Source organism: Postia placenta (genome assembly GCF_002117355.1).
Source record: "Postia placenta MAD-698-R-SB12 unplaced genomic scaffold POSPLAscaffold_4, whole genome shotgun sequence".
Taxonomy (NCBI): Eukaryota; Fungi; Basidiomycota; class Agaricomycetes; order Polyporales; family Adustoporiaceae; genus Rhodonia; species Rhodonia placenta.
In genome coordinates this window covers 660,121-685,568 of record NW_020169835.1, presented here as the reverse complement: position 1 = coordinate 685,568, position 25,448 = coordinate 660,121, and the positions used below count along the sequence as shown (strand labels likewise).

Below are 25,448 nucleotides of genomic sequence, written 5' to 3'. Positions count from 1 at the left end.
GAACCATTTTTACATAGTATTTCCATAGATTGAAATTGAAAGGTATATATCCACATACGTTATCATAAAGTAGTCATAAGGTGTCTAGGATCGACTCGGAAGCATCTTGCTGGACAGCACACGTCCCACTACGCCGCCACTGGATTTCTAGCTGCAAGTCTGGCAGAACGGCGACGGTGCGCGATAGATTCCTCCACTTCCACGGCTGATGGCTCGGCATACGGAATTTCAGGAGATGGAGTTGCAGGAGATGGGGTTGCAGGAGATGAGCACCGAGTCGTGTCTACTTCTGTCAGTGGAGACTCAGGCTCAGGAGAACCATTCGTCTCCGCACTTGGCTGAGAATACTGGGGCGCATCTGCGCCTAGGTCTGGTGACTGTTGTGATGCGAATACTTGAGAAGCGCATATTTCCAGTGTCTGGGGTGCGCCTTTGATCTCGATGGGCTGTATGGGGATTGTGCTCACCGTTGACAACTGGGGCGTAACATCTGTTGCTATACCGGTTGCTCCATCATCATATAGCGAACCTGATGCTGGAGACATCACACTCGGGGTCGTATTCCAGTCCCAGGTAAATTCCTGTAGTATGGTTCGCCATTCTGAATCGGTGTCCTTATCTTCATCGCAATCCTGTGGGGGGAGATCCATGCTGGATTGGAGGTTCAAGCTGGCGCAGTAATCCTGGACGCGTTGCTCCCATGGCGGGAGATACCGTTGACCGAGAATCGATAGATCAGTTATCCTAGTCGTGAGCAAGACTGTGACTGGATCCAACTGGCATGCAAGCACTAGTGGCGTGTTGCCACTCGGATAGAAAGAAGGATGCCACACGAAGTAGTCCAAGAGCCAATAGTAGAAGCGTAGACGGGTGATTTCATCTCCTATTCCGCGTGCATATTTGTAACTGTACAATATCTATCAGGAACTTGATCGACACCGAGAGATACGGGACATACACTTGAGTTGCTATTTCTCCCTCGTCTTCAGGAGTGATGGTCCCTAACTGTACTATCTGCGCGTTAATAGAACTGGTTATTGGCAGTGAGCTCCATATTCTCCGGATATGTAAAACGCAGATAACTCACGAGGACGCGTCCCCGTCCCAATGAGTCGCTATCTGTTCGTGGGTAGACATTGATGATACCTCGAGGAAGTTGAGTTGTCCGGGTTGAGACTTGAGGCTGGGGCTTGGGTTGCTGCATCTCGGCGGACGCGGAAGGCTTAAGTACATGAGCGGGAGTCGCCACAAAACTTGACGTCGAGCGGCTACGTGCCAGGTGGCTCGTGTGCGGAAGGTCAATTTGTGATTATGGCTCTGATAGAACGCCAGGTGCTTTGGTCATTAACTGAACCACTTTCCTTCGCTTAAAAAGCTGCCTATTGTGGACTGAGATCAGAGACGTGAACAGGCGTGCGGGGCCAACGCCGCGTCATCATCAATTGGTCGTTGTTCCCAAACAAGCACGCTGAGAAGAGACGGGCGTGCCACAGCCCTTCGGCAACGAAAGAAAACGCCAGGATACGGATATGATTCGATGCTGTTCGCAGAAGGTGACGCCGCTTGCTTGTGTTTGCAAGCCTTGGCGGTTGCGCATTTCTCTGCAGCGGCTGAGCACTGGAGCTTTGACCGCGCATTGCCATTTCGGAGATGAATCGGGAGCTGCGCAGAGCTGCTATGACATGAAGCTCAAAGACAATGGTGCGTGAAGGTTCGCCTGGGTCAGATGACAGCCGGGACGATCTAGATGTTCGAAGAATGGCTGTGCATAGTAGTCGGTGGCGTTGACGAATAAGAGTACAAGCGGAGAGCCGTAATCGGGTGTTTCCCGGGACTATTATCATGGAATCGACCGCCGACGACTGAGGTTCAATTCTCTCCGATGATTTGTCAGGCAAACATCCGAAACTCACAACGCCACACGACGGATGTTTAACGCGCTGGATACTGACCGCAGGAAGACGCAGACTTAAGCGTGAAGTATTACATACCTAGGGGCTGTGACCACAGCTTATCAGTGTCGACAATGCTGCACACACGTTCCAGATGATCATGGTAAGCGGCAGGCATGTGGCCCATGTAGCGCCCGGCGCCACTATACAGATATCCAGAGCCTGCAAAGGTTGAGGGACACATATTACGTTCCGCTCATTAGACTCAACTCAGTAACTAAAACAGGTTTGTTTCGAGAGCATACTCAAGCCTAATAGTTATAGCCTGGGTGCCTATGTACTACAACGAGGAATTATGTTTAGATCCTAGCCGTCTCTGAGACCATCCTACACCCACCCACAATCGCAACCTGAATATCGTCATGCACGCAGCTTGGTCAAGATACTGCGAAAAGGAACAGGCATCCGACTTCTACTGCTCGACTCCCGTCGCGATGCGTTATTCTCGTCCTGTAGATGCCCTTGGGCGGACGCTGTCTTCAGCAACCTCTTGGGACGGCCAATGTCGCTCGTGGCCACGGTGCTACGTTTGCGCTGGTCCACGAAGACCGCATTTGAGTTGCGTTTTGCTGGGAGGCTTTGGTGGGTGTTGAGCGAGCGCAGTGGCGCGCGCTGTTGGTCCGCGAGAATCATTGAGGTGACGGCAGGCGTCTGGGGGCTAGGTGACCTCGCTGAGTTACGCGTTATGGAACGTAGGGCTGGGTGCTTCGGTACGCTGACGGGCTCTTGCACAATCGTCGGAGAGTCTTGGAATACATCAGATCCAGTTGCAGCGAAGCTTTGCCTCAAAGGTGACTTCGGCCTTGATAACGCCGAACGTCTAATGAGTTTCCCTGAAGAAGACTGAGCAGCGCCATCGGCGTCCTTGTTGTCATGATGGAGCACCCCGGACGGGCACTCGACGCTCGTGGGTGCCATTGAGAAACGAACGCGCTTTTTCTCCTTAAGGATACCTTTGACAGGACGCATGCTCGCGCTGCTTGAAGGGCGCGACGACGCTGGGGTCGATTGGCAAGCACAGGAGAAGCTAATCCTCGAGGGACTCTCGAAAGGTAGTGGGTCATGGTCATCCTGGGACGATGGCGCTTGGGCCCGGATCGGTTGCATTCTGCTTTGTAAAGGCGTCTCAATAATGACTGTTTTGCGGCGCATTTGTCGCATGTCGGGTGTGACTGGGCTCTGTTCCACAGAATCGATCAGCGTCGGGGAGGTCGCCCAGGAGAAGTTAAGGTCCGCAGTTCCTGTTAGAGTGTCTCCGCAGGGGACCGGCGGGGGGCTCTCGAGAGGTGGAGGGTGCCTGTCGCCGTACTTGACCAAGAGATCCTGTGCAAATTTCCACTCGTCTTCCGGACTGGCCACACCCGGGGACGCACCGGCCACATCGTGCCACGCGTGCTCTTGTTCTTTCGGCGTCTCGGGTGGCGTGGGTGAAGGAGCCCGGAAGTCGGGGCAGCGCTGCCGCAAGTCTGCGCACATCGCCTCCAATCCCATAGAGAATGCGGACGTGCTAGACGCGAAGTCGAAGCTGGGACTAGATGAGGACGGAGAGCCAAGGAAGGGTGTAGGTACATCGGGATACGGGTCGTCTTGAAGTCGCGGACCATTTAAGGTGAGCGGGGTCGGGACTTTCTGACCCCTTCGGACTGCTAAGGGAGCGCGGGTAAGGCTCTGAGACGACTCCAAGGAAAAAGGAATGATTGCTGTCGAATTTGATATCATAATAGTAGGGATGGAAACCTCTTGCGAGTTATCTAGGGCCTTGACTAAGTGCTCGCTGGCATTGACGCGCTCATTAGGGCAACTGTGGGGATCGCCCTTGTACTGCCCTGCTGGGTCCGTTGGCGTAAGGGGAGAACGGTAGTCATAAACCTCTTTCCCCCGTGGAGGCCGCTCGGGGTGATAGGATGCCAGTCTTTTATGGAAGTCGGTTGGATTGTACAGCGAGCCTTCAGCTTTCCACGGCAATAAAGGAAAATCGTAGACCTCGTTATCCTCGTAGTTGTCCTCTCGCCATGGTACATGACCGGGTGCTGGGGTGGGCTGTATTGTATGCTAGTAGAGGCAACCATCGAGAATCATTATGCAGAGGTAGGACAATGAAACATACCACCCATTGCTCAGCTCGTATCGGTTCCATGAGCATTACCCTCACCCTAGAGCCGATGGGGGCCGCAAGGGTCGCCTTGATACGCTCGTGAGTGGAAAATCTGTTGAACTGAGGCTGCGGCTCCGTAGGCAACTCATCGAAGACATTGATGTACAGTGGGGGCTTCGCGTCGGAAGGGAAAGGAGGGACTTCGTCAAAGGACAGTGTTTCATCCGAAATGGAGGGCAAAATCAGAGACAGGTCAGGCAAGTATTCGCAGTCATAGCCGGCGAGAATATCCTTGATGTCGAGACTTTCAGAAGAACTAGAGTCGGCCAGGATGCGCTGGGGATATCGCGCGTCCTTGGCGCCGTCCGGTGTCAGAGCACGAACCATGGCGACCGTAGTCGGCAAAGCACTGAGAAAAGACTGCTAGCATGCCAGCCCCCCACCGAACTAAAATGAGGCTGTCAGAGGAGGCTGACAGCATGGAGTCGATGAACCATTTCATGACCATCTCGAGAGCACTGGTCCAGATCGCAATCACTGGATTTGTGCTGAGGCCGTGTTCCAGTCTATCTCAGATGTCTTCTAGTGGCCAGCCGAATGAGTATACCATGTAACTTGTGTATGTGGATACCGACCAGGTGCACGAATTAACGGACAGGTTGCTTCTGTGATTCGCAATGTCGAGGCTCTACTGTCCTTGTAGTCTAATGGCTCGTTGTGCCTACATGAAGCCGCAGCCGGAAAATGTATGTCCAATTTGCGTGTAGCATCCTGCTACTGTTGGGTTACGACATAAACGAAAACACGAGGCTCACCATAAGTCTGTGCTCATTAGCCGAAGTCCTCAAAGTGTCCAAACCCGTTCAATCTCCCCATCGCTGGGCATCGCACCGGATTGCCGTCAATGATACTGAAGCAAACAACTATCTGCGGAAAGAGAGTAAGATGATGATGGGCGCGTTGAGGACTGTTGAGGACCCGTCGCTGCCGCTCGAAGCGCTCAGCTGTCTCCCAGACCACCACGACCAACTCACCCAGCTTCTGTCGCAGATCTTTCATGCTCCTCCGGACTGTGTCATAGGGTCTGGAAGATTGCGTGCATCTCCTGGCGATACTCGTCTATCTTTTCTGCATCATTTGATACCATATGACCCAGTACCGCCGCCAACGAGGCTATCCACTCACTGCCCGCTCTGCTTGCTGCTATCATTATTTGAACGCTTCGCTTTCCAATTGCTGATCTACCATACATTTACAATCTCCCAAGACCAGTGTCGACACTCGCCACTTGATTTTGGTACGTCTCCGCTCTGCCGTAGCCTACAGGATGAACCTTCGATTATTTGCACGTCAGTCTGAGTGCCTTTTAGGCGCATTGGATGTCATTTCGCATTCTGATAACAGTTGTTACAATTTTCACTTGATTTTAGTGACTTATGGATAAGAGTACTGACAAAGGCCAATCTCGCAGTTCTCAACATACATCCCGGATTTCTAGCCCCGCAACGCCTTGGTGAGTACCACTTATCTTTTTTGAGCCGCCTTTGGAGCATTTGCAAGTCCTTGAGTTCCTCACTTCCCATCATGTCGTTGCTTCTAATCATTACCAGCCGCCGCGAAGCGGTGGGAGGACTACTCCGAGGCGGGGATGGAGGAATTTCTGAATGCTAGGATAGCACGCGGCCGCTGGAATATGTTTCTTGAGCGTCGTTGGCCCCCGTCATACCCGGCAGTGGATAGGAGGACTCGACTTAAAGTCTATCTACTTAAAAAAATATGTTTCTAGGTAGTCTGGTTGGATTAGACTTTTCCTTTCATCATGCCCAACTGAGTCCACTTTTAACTGGTCTCATTCTTCATTGCATAGGACATTCCGCTCCTGACCCGACATGTCCGCCAACGGCGAAGGATCGTCAAAACCTGCAGCCCTCACGCCGACACCACCCACCAATGGAAATGGTACAACAGCCCAAGCGCGGGCGGGCTTAGTCCCAAGTAACAATGTCACTACCAAGGATGGTGTCACTGTTCGCACGCGTATCGAGCCTACCCTGCCGGTCGACGACGTCATCCGTGCACTATGTCTAAATCTCAAGCTAAGGGATCCTCCTGCTATGTATGCACTGAGGGACGACAACGATGAGCTTGTTACGAACGACAATCTCAGGAAAAAGGTCAAGGGGAAGGTCAATTTGAAGTACGTACAGCCTTGTACCACTAGATGTCAATGAATAAACCACCAATATGTTAAAATCGTGCTCAGATTAGTCAATGCTCCGGCCATTGAAGCTGCAGATATTGTCGAGAAGCTAGTTACAAGAGATGCCAGATTGGCTTTTGCCCTCACCGCACTTCGGAAATACATTCGAGTAAGTTTACGGATTGATCATTGAACGCCATCTAACAAGTGACCAGGAAGAGCAATTCGCAGACGAGTTTCTCAAACGCGATGGGCTGAATGAGCTAATCAGCGTCATCAATACAGCTCACGGAAACACACTCGCAGTACGTTCTATCAAACTGTGTCGAACAGTAGAGTATGGCTGACTGTCAAAGCCTTATAGTACGCCCTGACCGCGATGCAGAACTTAATGGAGCTCGATCACGGTTGGAACAATCTGGGGGACGACTTCATCCTGAGGGTCGTGCAGATCTTGTCTTCAAAACAATCGCTCATCAATGTCTGCCGACCTGCCACTGCCATTCTGAAGAAGCTAGTGGAAGCATCTGCTGCTAGCGCACCGATCGCGCACCTTGCTAGCTCAAGCAAGGGCCCGCCTGCACCTCCACCCGAGTCCGTGTATAGGTATGGCTTCGAAGCTGTGTTTGAGCAAATACGCAAGGAGGCACGGATGTTGGAGACGGTCGTGGACCGGCTGGGAAGTGCTGATACCACGATGGCGCTATACAGGTATGCATCGTATCTACATTGCAACGCATTGCCTATACCAAACGGTATCTGCACAGCATGATGTTGATAAACTCGCTCTTGGCCAATGCAACGGACACACGGTGGGATGAGTTCATCAACTCAATCGAGCGGCTGAACGTTCGCAAGGCTGTTATCGTAGGTGATATACACTGGCTTGATGTGCTGATTTTGACGAGGCGTGGCACAGCGGCTAATGCCGTCGCACACGATCGAAGACCTCACGTCGTGCATCCTCGACTTCCAGGCGAACATGATGCGCGTCACATATAGGCAGAAGATGACTCTTGTCGAGCCGGACTTTGACGAGGTGCACAACGCGGCGCTGAAATATATTTGGTCGAACAGCAAGATCAACGAGGAAAGCTATGGGCCTGACATCTTGAAGTGGCGCAAGCTGGGCTTTGACAGCGAAGACATCACGCAGGAGTTCCGGGAAGTCGGCCTGCTCGGCCTGCAGTGCCTTGTGAGTACTGTGGTCAATCTGCCCGGGCTCACGTCTGAGTGTCTTCAGAAACACTTCGTCGCCAAGGACCCTGACTATTGGGCTAAGGTAAGCTATCTGGTCACGACGTCGTTATTTTCTGGCATCGGAGATCTGACAGTGAACACTGCTTAGGTTGTACAAGAGCAACTCAGCCGACCCGAGGAGCGAAGGTGTCCTATCGCGAAGGCTTCCAACGAGGTGGCAGACCTTCTATCAGAACATTGGGCCATATATGCCCCAGGCTGTGTGTATATGCTTGTTATTCATTCGCCTTGACTGTATTTATGAGAACGACCACAGACTCGTCCACAACATTCAAGCCGTTCTTTCTGAACTTTTACAAGGTTCACGCACTTGCAACGCAGTTCTTCCTGCGAATGTGGAACGAGAGTGGTGCTTCGAGGGGAGATTTCCCTCGACTTGTTGCACTCACTCGTAGCCAGTGCGTTGACACGATCAATCTAGTACGACTCGGACCTGAATTGGATTTCCAGGGTCAAGGTAGCGCTCAGAAGGGAGAATGAACGACCTTGGCACGAGGTTGAGCAAGAATTCCTTGAGTGTGAGTACCGTGCTGTCAGGGATCGACAAATGAAAGAGCTCGAGATGGAGGACGACGTCATGAGCAAGGTGCCAATGCGGTGGGTGACAGCCTTATGCCTCCGATATCCCGCCATTCATATTTTGATGCCAGGAATTTACGAGCGAAGCTCTACAAGGAGTCATTCGAATTCGTCCGACAACAGCGGATACATTGCTTGCTGGAAGGAGCTTGGTTTATGAATGGCATTCCCGTCATACCTGCAGTGCCTCGCGACACCATCAGGCGACCTAGCCGACCATGGCGATTCATTCGATTGGTGAGCATGGCGGTCTGAAATACTGCTACTACTGCTACAGAAGTACTGATTGAGCATCGACAGGATAACGGGCTGAAATACCTCCATTACGTCGACAGCACCATCAAATTCCCTGTGCGCAAAGGTCTTGAGGACCTCCCAGAACGGATCGATATGACGATGGTCAGCGAGATCGCTACCGGGACTTGTGTACCATATCCCAATGTGTTGCAAGGCATCGACGTAGCTGGTGCAAGCTCGCCGCTAGCAGCGTCTTCCTTGTCCTTCTCCCTATTGACCCCAAGTGGGTCCTCCTTGGCCGACCAGATTGCGCCAGACCAGTCTAGATGGGCTGACTGGACAGATGGGTTGAACATGCTGAGGAAAGACGGCGGACACGTTGCGTCAAAGGAGACGGAGACGTTCGTGCAGGCGTTGACGGAAATTGGACTGAAGATTAAGCTCCTTGGTAAGTCGGTGTCCCCTGTGTGGCTGACGCGAGCACTTACGGTCGGCGTGCCTTACAGATTTGTCCGGGGAGAAAGTAGATATACCCAGCGGTCTAGTGGCGGGGCCCCCGCCTACGAACTGCGACTTCTTTTATTCTAATCTACCGTATGAAACTCAAGGCTAATGTACTCCAAGTGTGATATAGCATGTTATCATAGCTCTATGTTGTGTGATCTTCGTTGGGATTCGCTTCTCCTTGTAGCTATCAGGATGCATGCTCCATTAGCTCTGAATACTGTACACCCATTTCGTGCCTGTCCACTGTACAGGCTAATTCGAATCAAGTTGGATCTAAAGGCGTGGCAGAAGTCCAACAAGCTCAAGGGTGAGAAAGAGACTTCAACAGGTACTGTGGTTGTCACGCTAAGAGTCAAGTGAAGCTATAACTCATGCATTGCACGTGTACGGAAAACACAATAAGATACATGCAGTTGGATGCAATGTCCCCAACACAGGACGAATGGTGGATGCAGTTGATGCAAGAAAGCACAATACAATACAGATGTACTAGATGCGAGGATATGGGTCAGTGCAATGCAATGCGACAGCAGGGCGGCTATATTAGAGATTAACGAGCGGGGGTTGAACCCGGTGGGGGACGCTGGAAACAAATGGGCGATCCGTCCAAGGGTGTTGGTGTTGAGACAGGGATTGGAAGGCTGAATGGTCAGCGGGGGGATATGTGTGATTGTCAGTGTCCGTTGAGGACAGGCTGTGAGCCCTGCGATGCGGCTAGCTCAGCGCCAGCCTTGAAGAAGGGTTCGAAAATGGCCTCGGGCTTCTTATAATCGTTATGCACGACGTTGACGAGGTAGTAAGTGTCCATGATGTTGTCGATCAGCTTGCGTGACGGGGACTCAGGCTCGTAGTACTTGGCCCACTGGCGACCCAGTTCGTACGCCTCGTCCTATATGTTCCTTATCAGAAGAGCGGTGCCAGAGACACCAGACGAGCACTGACCTTCCACGCCATAAAGCTGATAGCCTCCACGATGGTTGGCTGGATGATCTCCTTGTTCGGAAACACGCCCCATGTTACGGCGTTGGGCCCGTCCGAGTGTGTGTTCGTCCGCAGGTCACCCCGCTTATTGATCACGTAGTAGGTGATGTTTACGTCACGCTCGATGTGTGGGAGTAGAGCGTCCAGAAGCTGAGGCGATACGAAGAACTCGAGGTAGGCCTGTGAGCACATCACCTGTCAGCCGAGGGCGCCAGACAGCTGATGCATCGCAATACCTTCTGGTAGACGTAACCGTTGGACGGACCCCAGCCATGGATCCTATCATCGCTCCGCGCACCATCGACAGCCGGCTGTGAGTTGATGGTCAGGAAACCTATCTCGTTGAGCTTGAATAGCTGCGTTGCGATGACGGTTGTCTCCGACGACGGCGCGGAATCCGACCAGGGAAGCGCAGGCAACTGGCCCTGACAGAACTTCGCGAACAGCTTCCCGATCTCGTCCGCAGAGGTTGGATGATCCCATAGTTGAAGTGCTTCCTCTTTCTACAGAAGACGTCAACACACTATTGGACGTATTGATATGATAACCTACGGTTTGCTTAATCCAGATACCGTAGCCGTCCAGCTCACCATATGCTGGACTGCGAGAGTCACCAAATCGGCCGTTCGGGTACTCATCCCAGTTCTCTGTACGTGAGAGATACGACTTAGTGCGGTTAGCCCAGAAGATAGGACGGATAGTCTCGGTACGCCTGTTCGGCGTGAGAGACTGAAGGAGGAGTTAGTTCTTAGTTCAGCTCAGTCGGTATAGAAGAACACGTACCTGTCTCCAGGGCAAAGGCTTGACAGTCTGGATACGGGGAACGAGGTTCAACTCTTCGAGCAACATGCGTGTGGCCTTCTCCAGGTTCATGGTGTAGAAATGAAGACCCTTTATGCCTATGGGCTCGTTGAGGATGCGCCGGCACATTTCCGCCACGAGTCTAGTGCCGATCTCACGGACCTTCTCGTCATTGTTCTTGTGCGGCTCCAGCTCGTCGAGGAAGGACTGTGGGATTTTCGTCTTCGCCAAGCTCGTAGCTTTGTGGAATCCGTTCCACGTCTGGATGGGCGCAATGCCAGGGACAATGGGCACCGTGATACCAGCCTCGCGGACGGAGTGCACCCACTGGATGAAAATGTCGACGTCGTAGAACATCTGCGTGAAGATGAAGTTCGCGCCACCATCGATTTTCTCTTTTAGGTACTTGAGCTCGAGAGCTAACTCGTCAGGGGTCAGAAGCTGGTGCTGAGGAAAGCCGGCGACGGCGATGTCGAAGTAGTCTCCGTACTTCGTACGAATGTGCTGGACGAGGTCGATGCCGTGCACAAATCCGCCCTCGACTGCCTCCCACTCGTCTTTGCCCATAGGTGGATCCCCACGCAGGGCCAACACGTTTCGGCAGCCATGCTCCTTGGCTTCCTGCAAGGGATGGTCTGCATTGAAGATAGTTTGAACAATATGCGTTGCTGTGGACGCACCTTCAGAGCGATATCCACCTTTTCCTTTGGCATGTTCGTGCAAGTGAGGTGCATGCATGTCTCAATGCCGATCAATTTTTGGCATGTCTTGACCATTTCAGAGGTCAAGTCAGAGGTACGACCGCCAGCGTTCCTGCCTCCATTCAGTATGCCTGCAAGACGCGATGACACATGAACTCACCATGTAATGTCTATGAACTCCGGTCCCAGGGCGCGCATACGCTCTATGCGATCAAGCAAGTTTTGCAAACCCTAGAACACACAGTCCAGTTTCCGGACAGCCAACGATGTATTAATAACGTACCTGGGCCGTGCGGGGTGGAAAATACTCAAATGACCACCATACTCGATCCTCTTTCTCTGCCTGGGCAATTTTTTGGCTGATTTTCATGATTAAAAGGCCTCGCGCTCGTGAGTAGGGTGATTGTTATGATATAAAGTATAGTCTAGTTGGTATCGTGGACATGCGTAGGACCTGAGAAACCGGGCAGGGTGGTGGGAGCGGGACAGGAAGAGACCACACTCGGTTCAGGAGCGGACCGGCTCATTCGCACGTATCGCTTGCTTCCATCCCCATGAAGTCGCCCCATTTGCTTTCACGTCTTCATTTTCGTAAAGACTACTGAGCCCCAAGGGAATGTATTGATCCTTTCACAGCCTTGTGGCCTTCTTTGACGAGCGTCGAGCGGCAATGGCGTCTCATGACATAGAGCTACAATTGACCCTCGTTGCTCTGCCCTTGTGGACTTGCGATATCCACTTGGGCAAGTTAGCTTCTTCCGGGTATCGTCTTAACATTTCGCTTTGTTGATCTCTTCAGTGAAGTAGTATCAATACGCAGTATTTTGATGTCTTCATACAACATGTAATGAATCTCGAGTGGACATTTCCGAAGGAAGGTGATCGAGAACTCAGTACTCAGGGACCGCCGTCCAGGCGCAGCACCCGCAGGCTGAACGAAATGCAAACGCCCGCTCTCCATCCCCCTTCGCTTACATCCAACGTTGTCCCCTTCGGGGTGACATACGAAAAAATTGGAACGATACAGAGAAGATTAGCATGGCCCCTGCACAAGGATGACACGCTTTCCCGGAGTGGTAGACCTACGGGTCTCAATATTTATTTTTGTCCCACCGCGTAGCATTACCTGATGCATCCGCCGAGACAAGACAATCACTGTATGATAACATAGATTTGTATTTTCTTGTTGTACATATTTGTGAATGCAAGCCGAGGAATCTACTCTATCCTCGGCGTGTACTCATACAGCGAAACCTGGCCAGTAAGAGTGCCAATGGCGATCCGGCCCTCCTCGTCATCTACCGCGAGTGTAATCCATTTATCCTCGTCGCCATGCATGACAAACTCTGTGATTCTAGACGAGAAGCGCATGTTCGCTCCGCCTGTCCGCCCGCCGCCCCACGTCTCCGCGATGATGCCGGGGCCGTACCAATCGTTCACTCTGGGCCGTCCCTCCGGAGAGGTTGTGCCCGGCATCCCCTTCTGCGAATTGTGCGCGACGCAGCTGCCCGCAATGCGCTGTCCGCGGATGCCTGCCTCCACCGGGCCGCTGTCGGCGGTCTGAGCGTCCAGCCACAGCGCGGTGCCGGTGCGCCCAAGGACGATGTCATGGGAAGTGAAGAGGCGCACAGGTGAGGGGATCGAGCGCAGCATGAAGGGGATGCCCCCGCACTTGCAAAGGTATGGCACGCAGAGGCCGTCGTGGGATGGTGTGCGATCCTTGGTGGGATAGTCGCGCGCCGGGTAGAGCGCATAGTGGTGGATGATGTTGGAGGGCCAGTGGAATGGGGTATCGAAGCGGATGACGATGTCGATGAGCGGGAGAGCGGGAGCACGGGATTCGACGTAAGGCGGGGCATGCGCACGGGGTTGTACGACGAGGGTGTCGATCTTATATTGCCACTTATGACTGGAAACTGGCTCCAGATGTTCGGGTTTGAGAGCATCTGGGGGTGCCTCGGATTGCAAGAAATACACGTAGATCCATTGTCTGCAGAAAGTGAGGATGTAGTTGCCGAACATCAAAGAGTCTATGCATCTTTGCTCCTATCCTTGGTATGAGCTTTGCTCTGCACCCAGTGAGATGCTGAAAATGTAGGAACGTACCCCAGGGTACAAAGTCGCATTATCGGGATCCGAGGGGACATGCAGATCATACTTGATACGCTGGGTATCAATATCCACGAGGCGGACAACATTGTCGCTGTCGGTGGCGACAAAAGTTGAGCCGTGCAGGGAGACCGGTTTTCGAGAGCTTGGGAACTCGTGAAGTAATATGAAAGCAGAATACTTGTCGTTTGCGGCGAAGTTGATTGAGTATATGGAAGTAGTCACCCTGCATTACGGACGCTCACATCAGCCACAGGGCCTGAGAAACCTGCAAATATGGGGAGGCTGGAGACAGCGGGGCTGCAAAACGTGATACGCCCTTGTGAGACAAATTAACGCACATATCTTCGCTCTCTCTGCAGGAAAGGGCTAGTATTGCGGGATGATCTGGATCCGTATTGACCCTCAAGCCGGCGATACTCATGGAACGCAATAGGGCGATGCATTTCGGTGGGTTTGCGGTGACGTCCCAGCAATGGATCAGGTAGTTCTTGAGGGCCACATGTTCATTGTACAGAGTAGTCACCAGCAGCCACTGATTACCTCTGCCTGGGAGGAATCTAACGCTAATGTTCCTGGCACGAGAGTCGGGCGGCAAGTCTTCTGGTGCCAAGTCAAATTGTTGTGTATGCCTCGGTTTCGCTGAGCGCCATGTTCGGCATAGACTGATTGCCTTCGTTGTGACGTGCTCGAGCTCTAGTGCTGCCAAGGACGCCAGCGGCCGTCCAAGCAGTCCGGGCACGGGAAGACCGCGACTTAGAAGCTCGGTATGCAGTACATCGTGCCAAATGCTGCGCTCTTGTGTGAGATTGTGAAGGGTACGGCATGTCTATCACAGCTTGTGAGCCGCCAGATGTCACCACATGTGTGTAGAGCGTGTCAATCATGTCCACACCTGTCGCAAAGCAAGAATGTCCGCCACGCTCAAGTCCTGACATATCTGAAACAGGACATCAGCAGGTAGAGCATGGAAGTTCACGATTTCATCGGCCAGGTTTGGCATGTTCTGAGTACAAGTCCCTGCACAAACAAAGTACTGCTGACCAGCGAGCAAGTGCCTATGTGGAGGTCGAAGTGGTGTGGAACACAACGCTACTCAAGTTACAATTAGATTGAGTGAGCAATGGGATCTTATCTTATCTCCTTCTGATTCGCAAGTTCGCCGGATCCGCACCCCACCACCGCGAAAAGTAGTCTAGGGCAGTTGGATGTCGAGAATAGCGTATAACGAACGATAATAAGCTTATAACCACTGGGAGACACACTAAGCCCATACTGTGCCTGCATGGTATTCACCCCCGACCCAACGCGAATGGATGCTTGCGTTCGCAGGTCAGCACAACCCGACGTCCGACAGCGGGGATGACAATAGCTACGCGAAGACAGGTCGACATTCCTTTTACCAGGCCCTGTGGGGCGATCAGCAGAGTCGAATGCAGCAAGATAAAAGTGAAGACGACGATGAGCGGTTTAAGTTCGAGATGTTTGCAGGGACGCGAGGCGCAAAACTCATGTGCATTTGGCTGACTGAACAGAATGCGTGTAACAATGATAGATCGATTGTAGTATATTGTACATATAAGACTTCTACTAGCTTCGGGAGACAGTAAAATGTACGGCAACATAAAACCATGAAGCACTTCAACAGTATGAAGTCATCACATTTCGTAAGTGCCTACTATCTGCTGATTAGACAGATAGTCCGTTGATTTTGGCGATTCACCAGAACCGGTGCAGAGTGGAAGCATAAGTTGCTGCCCGGGCAGAAAGACGCCGCAGTTAGATGCGATACTGGAAATAAAAGGACAGACTAGCACAACAGAAATAATAGAGAGCGCATACGAGCTTGATAGATTGGAGAGGACATAGACAAGATGAAAATTTTCATACGACCGCGGCGTTATATACGGGCGCTGGGACAAACAAGCATCATCAAACTCATTTGGAAGGAGCGCCACTTTCATGCACCGCGTCTGCAGCGCGCCCCCGTTATTCGTTTCATCCTTGTAGTCTAACGCCAATGCCCCCGCGACGCGACACTACGACTAGAACCAGCAGCAGAAACACCAGCAGTCTTACAGTCGTCCTTGACCAACTCAGGAGCGATAAAATCAAAGAACGCCAAGAAGGTCTATCCTCGCTGCGTACTATCTTCGCTCTCGATGGAACAGTCCTCAATCTCGACGAAGCTGGAGACGGGCGTGCCTGGCTCGTTGTATTTCAGGCTCTCTTTACTGCTGTGTTGAATGAGAAGTCCGCTTTTTCTAAGAAGAGCTCCTCTGTCGCGGCAGCTACCCGCAGGCTGGCCGACGCCGCCGCCGGTGTTCGCTGGTTGATCGAACGTAGTGTGGGGCGAATCAACACCAAGGTGGTTAAGACAGTCCTCGTTCATTTACTCCAGACAATGATTCACAAGGGTGAGCTCTTTGCTCCCGTGGCCTTGGACTACGCGAAGGCTGTCCGCTGCATTTTGGCTTGGAGGCCGCACCTAGAGCACTTGCAAGAGGAGACGTGGGTCAGGCTTTTAGAGCTTGGCTTGAACGTTGTTCTCAAAGACTCTGTGCGGAGGCAATTAGAGGAAGTCGAAGAGGTCCAAGATAATGACACAGACGAGGATGAGAGCATGGAGATAGATGCAGACGGCACCTCTCGATTTGGCGAGGATGAGGACTTCCATACGTCGGTCTCCGCGACACCGGTATCGCAGCGAAAACGCAAGCATCGTAGTCCAAGTCAGAAACCTGGACGGGCAACTGCTAGCCCGGCCCCACGATTTCGCCCTGTCTCAGCCGAGCAGGTAGAGTTCATGTCGATACTCTCGTTGCTGCTACGTTCATCTTCCATTCCCCTCCTTTCCCCCAAATATGAAAAAGTGCTTCCCGCTCTCTTTCACCGTCTAGCGCGTTTCATCCGCACAAACCCGGGCGATTCATCTTTACACCATGATTATTTAGTAGCGGTTTCCGCTGCACTCTCTCACGTTTCCTTGAACGCACGCAAGGTGGTTAGCAAATTCGCACACGAAGCATGGGATGGGTTAATCGGTATGTGGGGAACGAAGAATCAGAAGATGAAGCAGGACCTTGTCGTCGTTATAAGGTCACTTCTTCCTTTTCTGACCGCTCAGCCGACTACGGAAGGTGAGATGCCCGAGTTCGCCTACGGCGATGGCGTGGCGAAATTGTGGCATCTACTTAACGCCGAGGTGGAGAACCGGTGGGGTGTCCACGGCTTGTCCCTGGATTGCCTCCGTCTGCAGGTTGTTGAACCTAATGGAGAGGCCGGGACGTGTGGAGCCTTCATCGCGGATACATTCCGGTATGGTTGGCACTTCGACTCGAACCAGGCGCTCGCTTGGGCAGTATTGGAGCTGCAAGCTGATTGCACAGAGAAGGTAGCTGTTTAACATCTCATTTCATATATGTGGCTAACGTGCCTTCTCATTCAAGCTCTACCATCTCGCTGAGTCCAGCCACTTAGCTGGAATCAGTAGTAGTAGAAGTGCTACCAAGCGTGCTCGGCTGGAAAATCCTGTCGCGATGCTTTTAGACCATATCAAGGTGCAAACCTCGTCCAATAGCCGGGCATACTACTTGCAAATCCTCTTGTTCTTCATTGATCAATACTGGCCCATACTGCACAATGGTCTTCAGCAAGACGCACAAGCCGTTCTTCTCCAATTCATCTCATTCGAGGATAGCGCAGTTCAATCGTGGACATTTTTGTGTCTGGCGGCGATCGCTCATGCGGTTAATACCTCACATTCCCGAATGCCGCAGCATGATACCGGCCTATGGGATACAGTTTGGACGCACGCAATGCGGCGAATCAACAACTCGGGCGTATCTCGGGCGGCCTGTCATACAGCGTTCATCTTGTTGTCGCATGCTCGAGTGCTCCTCACCTCGCAGCGCGTTCTGTCCGAGATTGAGTCGCTGGCAAAGGATATCGACGTCCAGGGGCCCCCATTTCCATACGACTCCGTCTGTTCCTTCCTGGTTCTTGCATTGCAGGTGGCCAGCCAGGATGTCCGCCTGTACAGGATGCAACTCGAGGAAAAAACGCTCACTTGGCTCACCGACGCTTGGAGGGTGGAACCTGGGAAGAAACTGCGGATGCCCCTGAATTCCTCTGGGGATATTATGATGCTTTTAGAAAGTGTCTGCGCTTTATCGACGAGAAGTAGCCTCGTGCATAGTATGCTACTTCCCGACTGTGCAATCGTAGAGACTTTGGTTAATTATCACCGCACCGCCGTCATCCGCGAATTCTTGTTGTCCGCTCGTCTCTCGATGTCTCAAGATATCGGTCACAAGCCAGACAATCTATCGGCAAGCCCTAATACCCCCGCTGACAACACAAGTTCTGGAAGGCACGCTACGCTTACCGAGGTCCACGATCTCAGTCAGCCTGGACCTCGAGAGCGCAGAGTGTCCACTTTCTTCTTGAAGGCCCTCGAGGAATCCCAAACTGCGTGGGAGAACAGGGAAGCGGCAGGACATCTGACGGCAGAAGGAATCCGATGTTCGCTTGATCTATCTGTAGCCGCTCTGTGTTTCGAAGCAGGCCTGGTCATGAACGGCACACGGTCTACGAGGCGGGTCATCCAGGCGGCGTGTAGACACCTTGGCTCAATGGTCCCTTGCCTGAAAGACTCGCGATGGACGGTGGAGGAACGTGCACTGCTTATGGCAGGACTGCAGCCCTTGGTGCTTGTCACAACCAAGCAGGACAACTTTGTTGATTGGGAGACCCTGGTCCTGCCTGACGAAGGCACCGGTACTAAGCGACAGGTCTTGAAGACACTTCGACCAGAAGCGGATCAGCGGATCGAGCAGATCATGGCAGCGCGCCGTGAAATTCAACGTCTGGTCTTCCAAAATGCTGATGTGAGTGCACAAGCGAGATGATTCCTCTGGCGACCTGTGCTCAAATATTTCCCAGGTCCAGGACGTTTTCGGTCTTTTGATGGCGACTTCACGAGACATCCTCCGCCTTCTTGTCGGAGCATCTGGTGACAAGACAACGCTGTCCGGTGTGGGCAGTGTCGATGAAACCGATGGCTTCGGTCCAGTCCGGACTCATGCAACTGTCGAAATCCCAGTTGCGTCTCAGCAGGGTTCTATATATGCGGCCCTGAACAGCTATGTTGTCGCAATGTGCATGTCGCTGCTCTCGATAATTCCAATCCTCGAATCAACTTCAGGGGAACCAACCCGTGACAAAGATCTAACGACTCTTGTCTTGAACTGCCACGATGATCAGTTTCTTGCGATTGCTCAAGCTTTCTTCAGTAACATCCGTTCAGGAAAACTGACCCTGAGCGCCACCAGTCTCAACATGTTCCTCGACAAGTTCGGCGAGCTGCTGACGCGCTACGACTACTCCAAGAGCGAGCGTTTGCAGTTGTTGACGATCCACTTTCTCGATTCCACTATCTCTGTCTGGTCAGAGACCAACGTAGCATCAGGCCCCGTTGGCAGGCGAGTTCGCGAGTTATGGGGATTCTTCTGCAAAATGTTAAAAAGTGGCAAAGTACGATCATGGAAAATCCGGGATCAACTTATCCGCTTCCTCGATACCTATCTCACACAGGACCCGAAGCAGGAGATGTGGACTGTGTACGGCAACGGCGACGACGACGACGACGACAGTGACCAGGAGAATGTCGAAGAGGATGATGGTATTAGCGGTAAGGCCAACTCCTCTCCCAATCGAGCATCACCGACTGCTATACTCCCAAGTATGGGCATGGATGAGGACATCCGCGTCCGATGGCGAGCCGCTGTTGTAAACGCGCGCTTGTTTACTATCTCTCGCAATACCAACGGTAATCAACTCGAGCTATATACAAATGTGCACGATCACCTAGGCAAAACCGTTGAGAAGTGAGTGAATCCCAGCCTTATCCTGGCCAAGTTAATGTCAAATTGTCCAGGTATGAGCACATGCTCACTCGACTGCTTTGCCTGGGCAACATCATGATACTGAGTTCTCTCGTGAGACGTGGTCCTTATTGGCATCTCTTGGAAACAGCTCTTTGGAGGTCAGAGTATTCACGTCACATGGAAGCCGTCTTGGCTGGTGTCGCAGCACGAATGGGGCTCACCCAACTATCCGAACTGTTCGCATGTTATGCATCCCAGATCGCTTTCTCCATACGTCAAGCCGGGAAGGATTTCCTGGATTTTCCTCCACGCCTCTTAGGGTTTAAGGACAAGCGAGAGCTCGCCATTGCAGCGTTCCATGCATTTACCCCTACGAATCTCATTGCTGGTGGCGAATGGAAAGACGTACAACACGGTCATCAACTTTTCGCTGCTCACTGCAAAGTGGTACAAAAAACAGACGCTGAGGGTGTTCGTGAATGCTTCCCGGAGATTATCGGCTACCAGGTCGTCATCGGGATGGCTACACAACCAGACAACGCCGAGTTGACCGAGGCCTACTTGGAGACGATCCTCAAACGTAGAATGGAACGCATGGACGGGCCCGAACGGCTCCAATTCCATATGGCGCAGAGCGCAGATGCCATTGTCGTTGCTATCTTGCGCACATTGGGAGATCAAGATTACAGTGAACACGGCCCAATTGCAGTTGCTCTACTTGACGCTTGTCCTGGAGAAGCCACCGTTGCGACGTTCCGCCAGCTGTCTCGTTACAGAAGCATTGACGACTTCATCCCTCACGAACCAAACCTACCCTCCTTTGACACCAAGACTATCCTACGATCGCTGATCTGGCTAGCTTCATACATACCGGAGACACAGAGTATGGCGACCAGTTACCATGTTCTGCATCGCCTGTTCTCCGACATTCAATCAACGCCAATAGTCAACGAGCAATTGAGGCTTTTGAATGGATTGTGCGTCTGGGTTGCGCTACGCCACGACCAATTTCAAGATCGTACCCTTCTCTACACCCTCGTCAATATAGCGGCGATCATGATGACACAGTCGGACCTCGCTCGTGCGGCAGAGTCTATCTTGGAGTGGAGTTTCGATCTCTATCATATAGCGCCTGAAAGGGATACCAACCTCTCGGACATATTGATTCGGATCAGCTGCGTCTCTTATGGATACACAATGGACCTCCAGGACCCTTACCTCACGGGACTTGGAAGAGAAATTCTGGAGTGGGTTGAAGATCAAGCTCTTCGTCTGTGCAGTACTGACGTCCTGAAGATGGATGTTGTGAAGGCCTTTGTTGCTTGGCCCCGCACATTGCCTCATGATCTGCAACGCCTCCGTGACGATCTGAAAGGCGACGAATTGTCTGCTATCCTCAGAGACCATCGTCTTTCGTCGAACAGATTCCGCCTTGTGCGAAGGCTAAGAGAGCTGGCTTGTGCGCCTACTGACAAAGGCGAACAAGCGAACCCATCCGACTTCTGGTATCTCAAGGGCTGCATACTACCGGCATCACAGCTTGTAGATGAAGATGTGGACGCATTCACCTCCATTTTATCGTTAACGCATGGTCGTCTCAACACTTTCGGATATATCCATGAAGGGCGTGACGCTTTGCGCGATTATCACCGCGCCTATGCTAATAGGAAAGACTTGGCCGACACTCAGGATGCTGCTCGTCGCGCTATCATATATTCCCTTCTCACCATGCTTGACTCCGCGATCGCCACCCAAGTACACGCTGCGTACCTGACTTTACGTTGTCTCCTGTCTACGTACACTCCCGATGCAGAAACCCAACAGGCATGGTCTCGCAACCAACACAAGGTCCTTCAGTACTTTCAGGAGCGACCAGTTCCATTCGAGCAGAAAGCCACACGAGATCTGGCGCAGAGCTTGAATTCACAGCATGCAATCGATACTTCCGCAAATCTTGACACCTGGGTGCCGTTTTTCACTGTCCTTCTTTGCGATACACTCGGCGCATACGATCCGTTTTTCGGCTCGTTGATGACTATTCTGCATTCGCATCTCAGCTTTGCGGAAGAGACACTTCCAGTCCTGGTTCACACGCTGCTCCAAATCGAGCGCGCTAGTTCTTCCGGAGAACGACTCCCCATGCGTGACGAAATCTCGCGATACCTTGCCTCTATACTAGCTTATGAGCAAGCAAGTGTCTCCTGTCTACATGCTGTGGTGGACATAGTCCTTCACCTCCGGTACTTCAGGCCTCCGAACACATCAGAGCCTCTTGCCCACGATCAATGGCTGAATCTTGACTACTCATTGCTCAGTCAGAAGGCAATCAAATGTGGCGCTTATACTACGGCGGTACTATTCCTCGAATTGGCAACCGAGTATGGCGAGAATGCACCGCTGGACACCACCATCCTAGAGGAGACGCTCTTTGATATTTACAGTCACATCGACGAGCCTGATGGATTCTATGGTATTAGCACCACCGACCTACGCCGTTTCCTCATGTTGCGACTACATCACGAGAAACAATGGGACAAAGCCTTCCAGTTTCATGGTGCTGCGTTTGAAGCTCGGAGGACGCTAGGGAATGACGCACAAGGGCTCGTGAAGTCGTTGCACTCTTTCGGCTTCAATCGACTCGCCGTGTCCGCGTTGAGTGCCATTTCCAATGACGCCGGACAAGGCGATGATGCCAATTGTTTGACGTACCAGCTTGGTTGGCGCACTGAGACTTGGGACCTACCAGAGCATACAGAGAGCCGCAATGCAGGAGTTCCTCTGTACAAAGCCTTGCGAGCTGTATATCGAGAGCGCAGTCAGAGCACAGTCGATCGTATTGTCCGCCAGGAGTTAGTTGCTGAGATGCAGTATCTGCGGTGCCTCGGCGATGAGAACTTAGCCGAGATTCGTCAAGTCACCCAGAACATCATGTGCCTCAGCCAAGTGAGGCATTGGAGGGCTCGGTCCACGCAGGTGATGCTACAGAATAAGTCCATCAGCCTCGCTGACTGGAGCACAATTGACCCAGACTTTGCGTAAGCCGATGTCTTTATACAATACCACGTAGCTGAAAACTTGACTGATATAGCTTCGATGACGCAGAACCAATCATGGCCACACGACTCGCGCTCATACAGTCTGCACAGCAGAAAGAGCAGCGGGACCAGATTGGAACCCTCATGTCCCCGTTCACCCGAAGCCTCATAGACCTCGAGGCTAAGTGCCTTGTAACCCTTTCTAGGGTTGCAAGGCGGGCCGATCAAGCACAAATCGCATTGAATTCTATTACACGCGCTCAAGCATTGTTAGAGCCATCCCCTTGGGAAGTATCGCAAGAGTTCGCCAACGTCTTGTGGCTTATGAAGGAACCGAAGCTCGCAGTACAATCTCTGCAAACTAGTTTGAGTAGTCTCCCACTGGACCTATCTGCGGAAAGTGTACCCGGAAGAATCAAGAGAGCTTCGTTGCTAGCTTGTCTGGTACGTAAATATTATTGAATGGCAATTCTCGACAACAAAATCAACCTGCTATTAGGGAGCTTGGTCTTCGGAAGCGTCGCTCGAGAAACCTAGCGACATCGTCTCCCGTTACTTTGATCCCGCGGTCAGCATTCTCTGTCAAGTCGAGAATCAAGATGTCCGGTACGAACAGGCCAGTGTCTATCATCAGTACGCTATATTCGCGGAAGGACAGTATCATGCCATCGTGAACTCTCCGGATGCCTTGAGATTTAGAGTTTATGTGGATCGCAAAAACGAAGAGATCAAGGAGCGCCAGTGCCAAATACAGAAGACCCAGGCTGGCACAAAAGAATTCATAGATCTCCACAGGAAACTCAAGGCGGCGGAGCAAATCTTAGGACAGGATACGATTAAATTCAACGATCATATCCGCGCTCGCCGCAACTTCCTCTCCCTATCCGTCGACATGTACGCGCGTGGTTTGGCCACCTCCGACGCTTTCGACAATGATTCTGTCATCAGGCTGTGCTCTCTATGGCTGGCAAACTTCGAGAAGGCAGACTGCAAGGTGGAGTTCGGGGCTTCTTTGAATCGAGTGCCCTCTCGGAAATTTGTCTTCCTTGCACACCAGTTGGCTGCTAGACTGTCTAAGACACCACCTCCCAACGCCGCCAAGAACCAAGCCGATCTACAGGCACTTCTATTACGAATGTGCCGTGAACACCCTTTCCACAGCCTGTATCAAGTCTTTTGTCTGACGGCTGAGAATGCCCTCTCCCAATCAGCAGCTTCTTCTAGGAGACAATCAGGGAGATTGGAATCTCTTTCTACCCATGCAGAACGAGCGGCTGCCGCATGCGATCTATTCGACCGTCTCAGGCAGGATGACCGTCGACGAGATACAGTACGCGATGTCGAGCTTGTCTGTCGGGCTTGTCTCCAATGGGCGAAATACCCCATCAAAGACAAGTCCCGCCATGCACCGAAGGGTCCACTCCAGGTGCCAGACGAATTACTTATCCGGAAAATACAAAAGATCCGTGTCCCAGTTATCACCGCACATACGCCCGTCGACCCCAGTACACAATACAAGCATTGCGTGTGGATCAGCCGTTACGACTCGACGTACTCTACTGCGGGAGGGGTCAACCTCCCGAAGATTACTGTGTGTGCAGGAAGTGATGGACGGAAGTACAGACAATTGGTGAGGAATTTGGTCTTACTTCGAATAGTAAATGACCGTACTGACGGGTGTCCAGTTCAAAGGTGAAGGCGGGGACGATCTTAGACAGGATGCAGTGATGGAACAGGTCTTTGACCTCGTGAATATCCTTCTCCGCGATGATCGTGAGACACGCAAGCGAACACTAGGGGTCAGGGACTACAAGGTAATCCCCCTTGCCTCACAAGCTGGAGTGCTCGAGTTTGTGGACAATACTACACCTCTTGGTACCTGGCTCGCCCCAGCTCATTCACGGTTTGTACGGACAGGCGGCTTGCGTATAACGTAAAGCTGATCGATATTTGTGTTAGCTATCGACCCGGTGACATGTCCGCTTCCGATGTAAACAGGCATCTAGCAAAAAAGCACAAGGAGTGCAATCATGAGCGGGAGCCTCTCTTAGTGCTCTTCCTGCAGCTTCAGAAGAGGTTCAAACCTGTCATGAGGCACTACTTCACCGAGAAGCACAAGAACCCCACGTCATGGTTTGCAATGCGCTTGAAATATGCTCGCAGCGTCGCGACAACATCTATCGTTGGGGACGTCCTAGGCCTCGGAGACAGGCACACGTCCAATATTTTGATGGATAATGTCACCGGGGAGGTTATACACATTGATTTGGGCATAGCATTCGATCAGGTCAGTAGCCTGCAAACACCACAAACGCGTATCAGCTAATTGAATTTCAAGGGAAAACTCTTACCTGTGCCCGAAAGGGTGCCTTTCCGGTTGACTGCTGACATGGTGGATGGCCTGGGTATCTCAGGAACACAAGGCGTCTTCCAGCGATGTGCTGAAGAGACCTTGCGTGTCCTGCGAGATCGCTCCGACGTGATTCTGACTGTCCTGGAGGTGTTCAAGTATGACCCGTTACATTCATGGTACGTTTTTCTTCTTAACCCTAAAACCGGCTTTAACCTCCTGTGCCACTATTCAGGGCAGCCAGCGAGCTTAAGATGAAGCGGGCGCAAGGATCAAGCAACGAGGTCAACGAGTTGACAGGAGAAGCATTCCGCTATGCCATCGGCATCGACATGGCAAGCGGGACCGCCGACGAAGCAGCAGATCGTGCCCTATCGGCAGTCAAGAGGAAACTAGCGAAAACCCTCAGCGTCGAATACACAGTCAACGAGCTCATATCTGAAGCTACAGACCCAGGTAACCTCGCGCAAATGTATCAGGGTAAGCTCATAGACTACCTCCATACTGTCCGGTGCTGAATCGTCATGCCAGGATGGGGGCCTTACTACTGATAATCACAATCCATACCACACTTCACTCAAATCCATCCCTGATTTAGCATAACTTATGACACACCACTGCAATTGTATACTATGAGCATGCATGTATTTCGATTATCTCCTCCATAACTCTCACCCTGGGGGCATGATTTACGTGAAAATTTGTCACACCAACTAGACTGCCACTAGTCAACAAGTCTATATCATCCCGCAC

At 52.0% G+C, this 25,448-nt stretch overlaps 6 protein-coding genes across 6 annotated transcripts; 2 read left to right on the top strand and 4 right to left on the bottom strand.

Moving 5' to 3' along the window:
- Positions 1–128: 128 nt before the first annotated feature.
- Positions 129–1,137, bottom strand: POSPLADRAFT_1054624 (hypothetical protein; the record flags this gene model as incomplete). Its single annotated transcript, XM_024480541.1, has 3 exons — positions 129–906; positions 959–1,030; positions 1,088–1,137. 3 exons carry the CDS (start codon positions 1,135–1,137, stop codon positions 129–131), a joined length of 900 nt encoding a protein of 299 aa, XP_024340792.1.
- Positions 1,138–2,312: 1,175 nt separating this feature from the next.
- Positions 2,313–4,434, bottom strand: POSPLADRAFT_1054623 (hypothetical protein; the record flags this gene model as incomplete). The annotated part of the gene is made up of 2 exons (XM_024480540.1): positions 2,313–3,992; positions 4,060–4,434. The coding sequence occupies 2 exons, from the start codon at positions 4,432–4,434 to the stop codon at positions 2,313–2,315; spliced, it is 2,055 nt and encodes a 684-aa protein (XP_024340791.1).
- A 1,502-nt stretch (positions 4,435–5,936) lies between these two features.
- POSPLADRAFT_1179603 (hypothetical protein) lies at positions 5,937–8,936 on the top strand (the record flags this gene model as incomplete). Its single annotated transcript, XM_024488680.1, has 13 exons — positions 5,937–6,244; positions 6,311–6,416; positions 6,463–6,552; positions 6,612–6,958; positions 7,015–7,114; positions 7,167–7,442; positions 7,491–7,529; positions 7,596–7,707; positions 7,764–7,905; positions 7,958–8,104; positions 8,158–8,323; positions 8,387–8,771; positions 8,830–8,936. The coding sequence occupies 13 exons, from the start codon at positions 5,937–5,939 to the stop codon at positions 8,934–8,936; spliced, it is 2,325 nt and encodes a 774-aa protein (XP_024340790.1).
- A 567-nt stretch (positions 8,937–9,503) lies between these two features.
- Positions 9,504–11,683, bottom strand: POSPLADRAFT_1137716 (hypothetical protein; the record flags this gene model as incomplete). The annotated part of the gene is made up of 8 exons (XM_024484823.1): positions 9,504–9,719; positions 9,773–9,991; positions 10,048–10,310; positions 10,360–10,540; positions 10,595–11,233; positions 11,293–11,425; positions 11,474–11,544; positions 11,597–11,683. The coding sequence occupies 8 exons, from the start codon at positions 11,681–11,683 to the stop codon at positions 9,504–9,506; spliced, it is 1,809 nt and encodes a 602-aa protein (XP_024340789.1).
- An 848-nt stretch (positions 11,684–12,531) lies between these two features.
- POSPLADRAFT_1032483 (hypothetical protein) lies at positions 12,532–14,425 on the bottom strand (the record flags this gene model as incomplete). The annotated part of the gene is made up of 4 exons (XM_024476860.1): positions 12,532–13,359; positions 13,420–13,648; positions 13,764–14,251; positions 14,318–14,425. 4 exons carry the CDS (start codon positions 14,423–14,425, stop codon positions 12,532–12,534), a joined length of 1,653 nt encoding a protein of 550 aa, XP_024340788.1.
- A 1,017-nt stretch (positions 14,426–15,442) lies between these two features.
- POSPLADRAFT_1137120 (hypothetical protein) lies at positions 15,443–25,213 on the top strand (the record flags this gene model as incomplete). Its single annotated transcript, XM_024484759.1, has 11 exons — positions 15,443–16,816; positions 16,872–18,311; positions 18,367–19,075; positions 19,142–19,310; positions 19,361–22,345; positions 22,399–22,789; positions 22,845–23,975; positions 24,031–24,248; positions 24,305–24,632; positions 24,684–24,874; positions 24,931–25,213. 11 exons carry the CDS (start codon positions 15,443–15,445, stop codon positions 25,211–25,213), a joined length of 9,219 nt encoding a protein of 3,072 aa, XP_024340787.1.
- Positions 25,214–25,448: the final 235 nt, after the last annotated feature.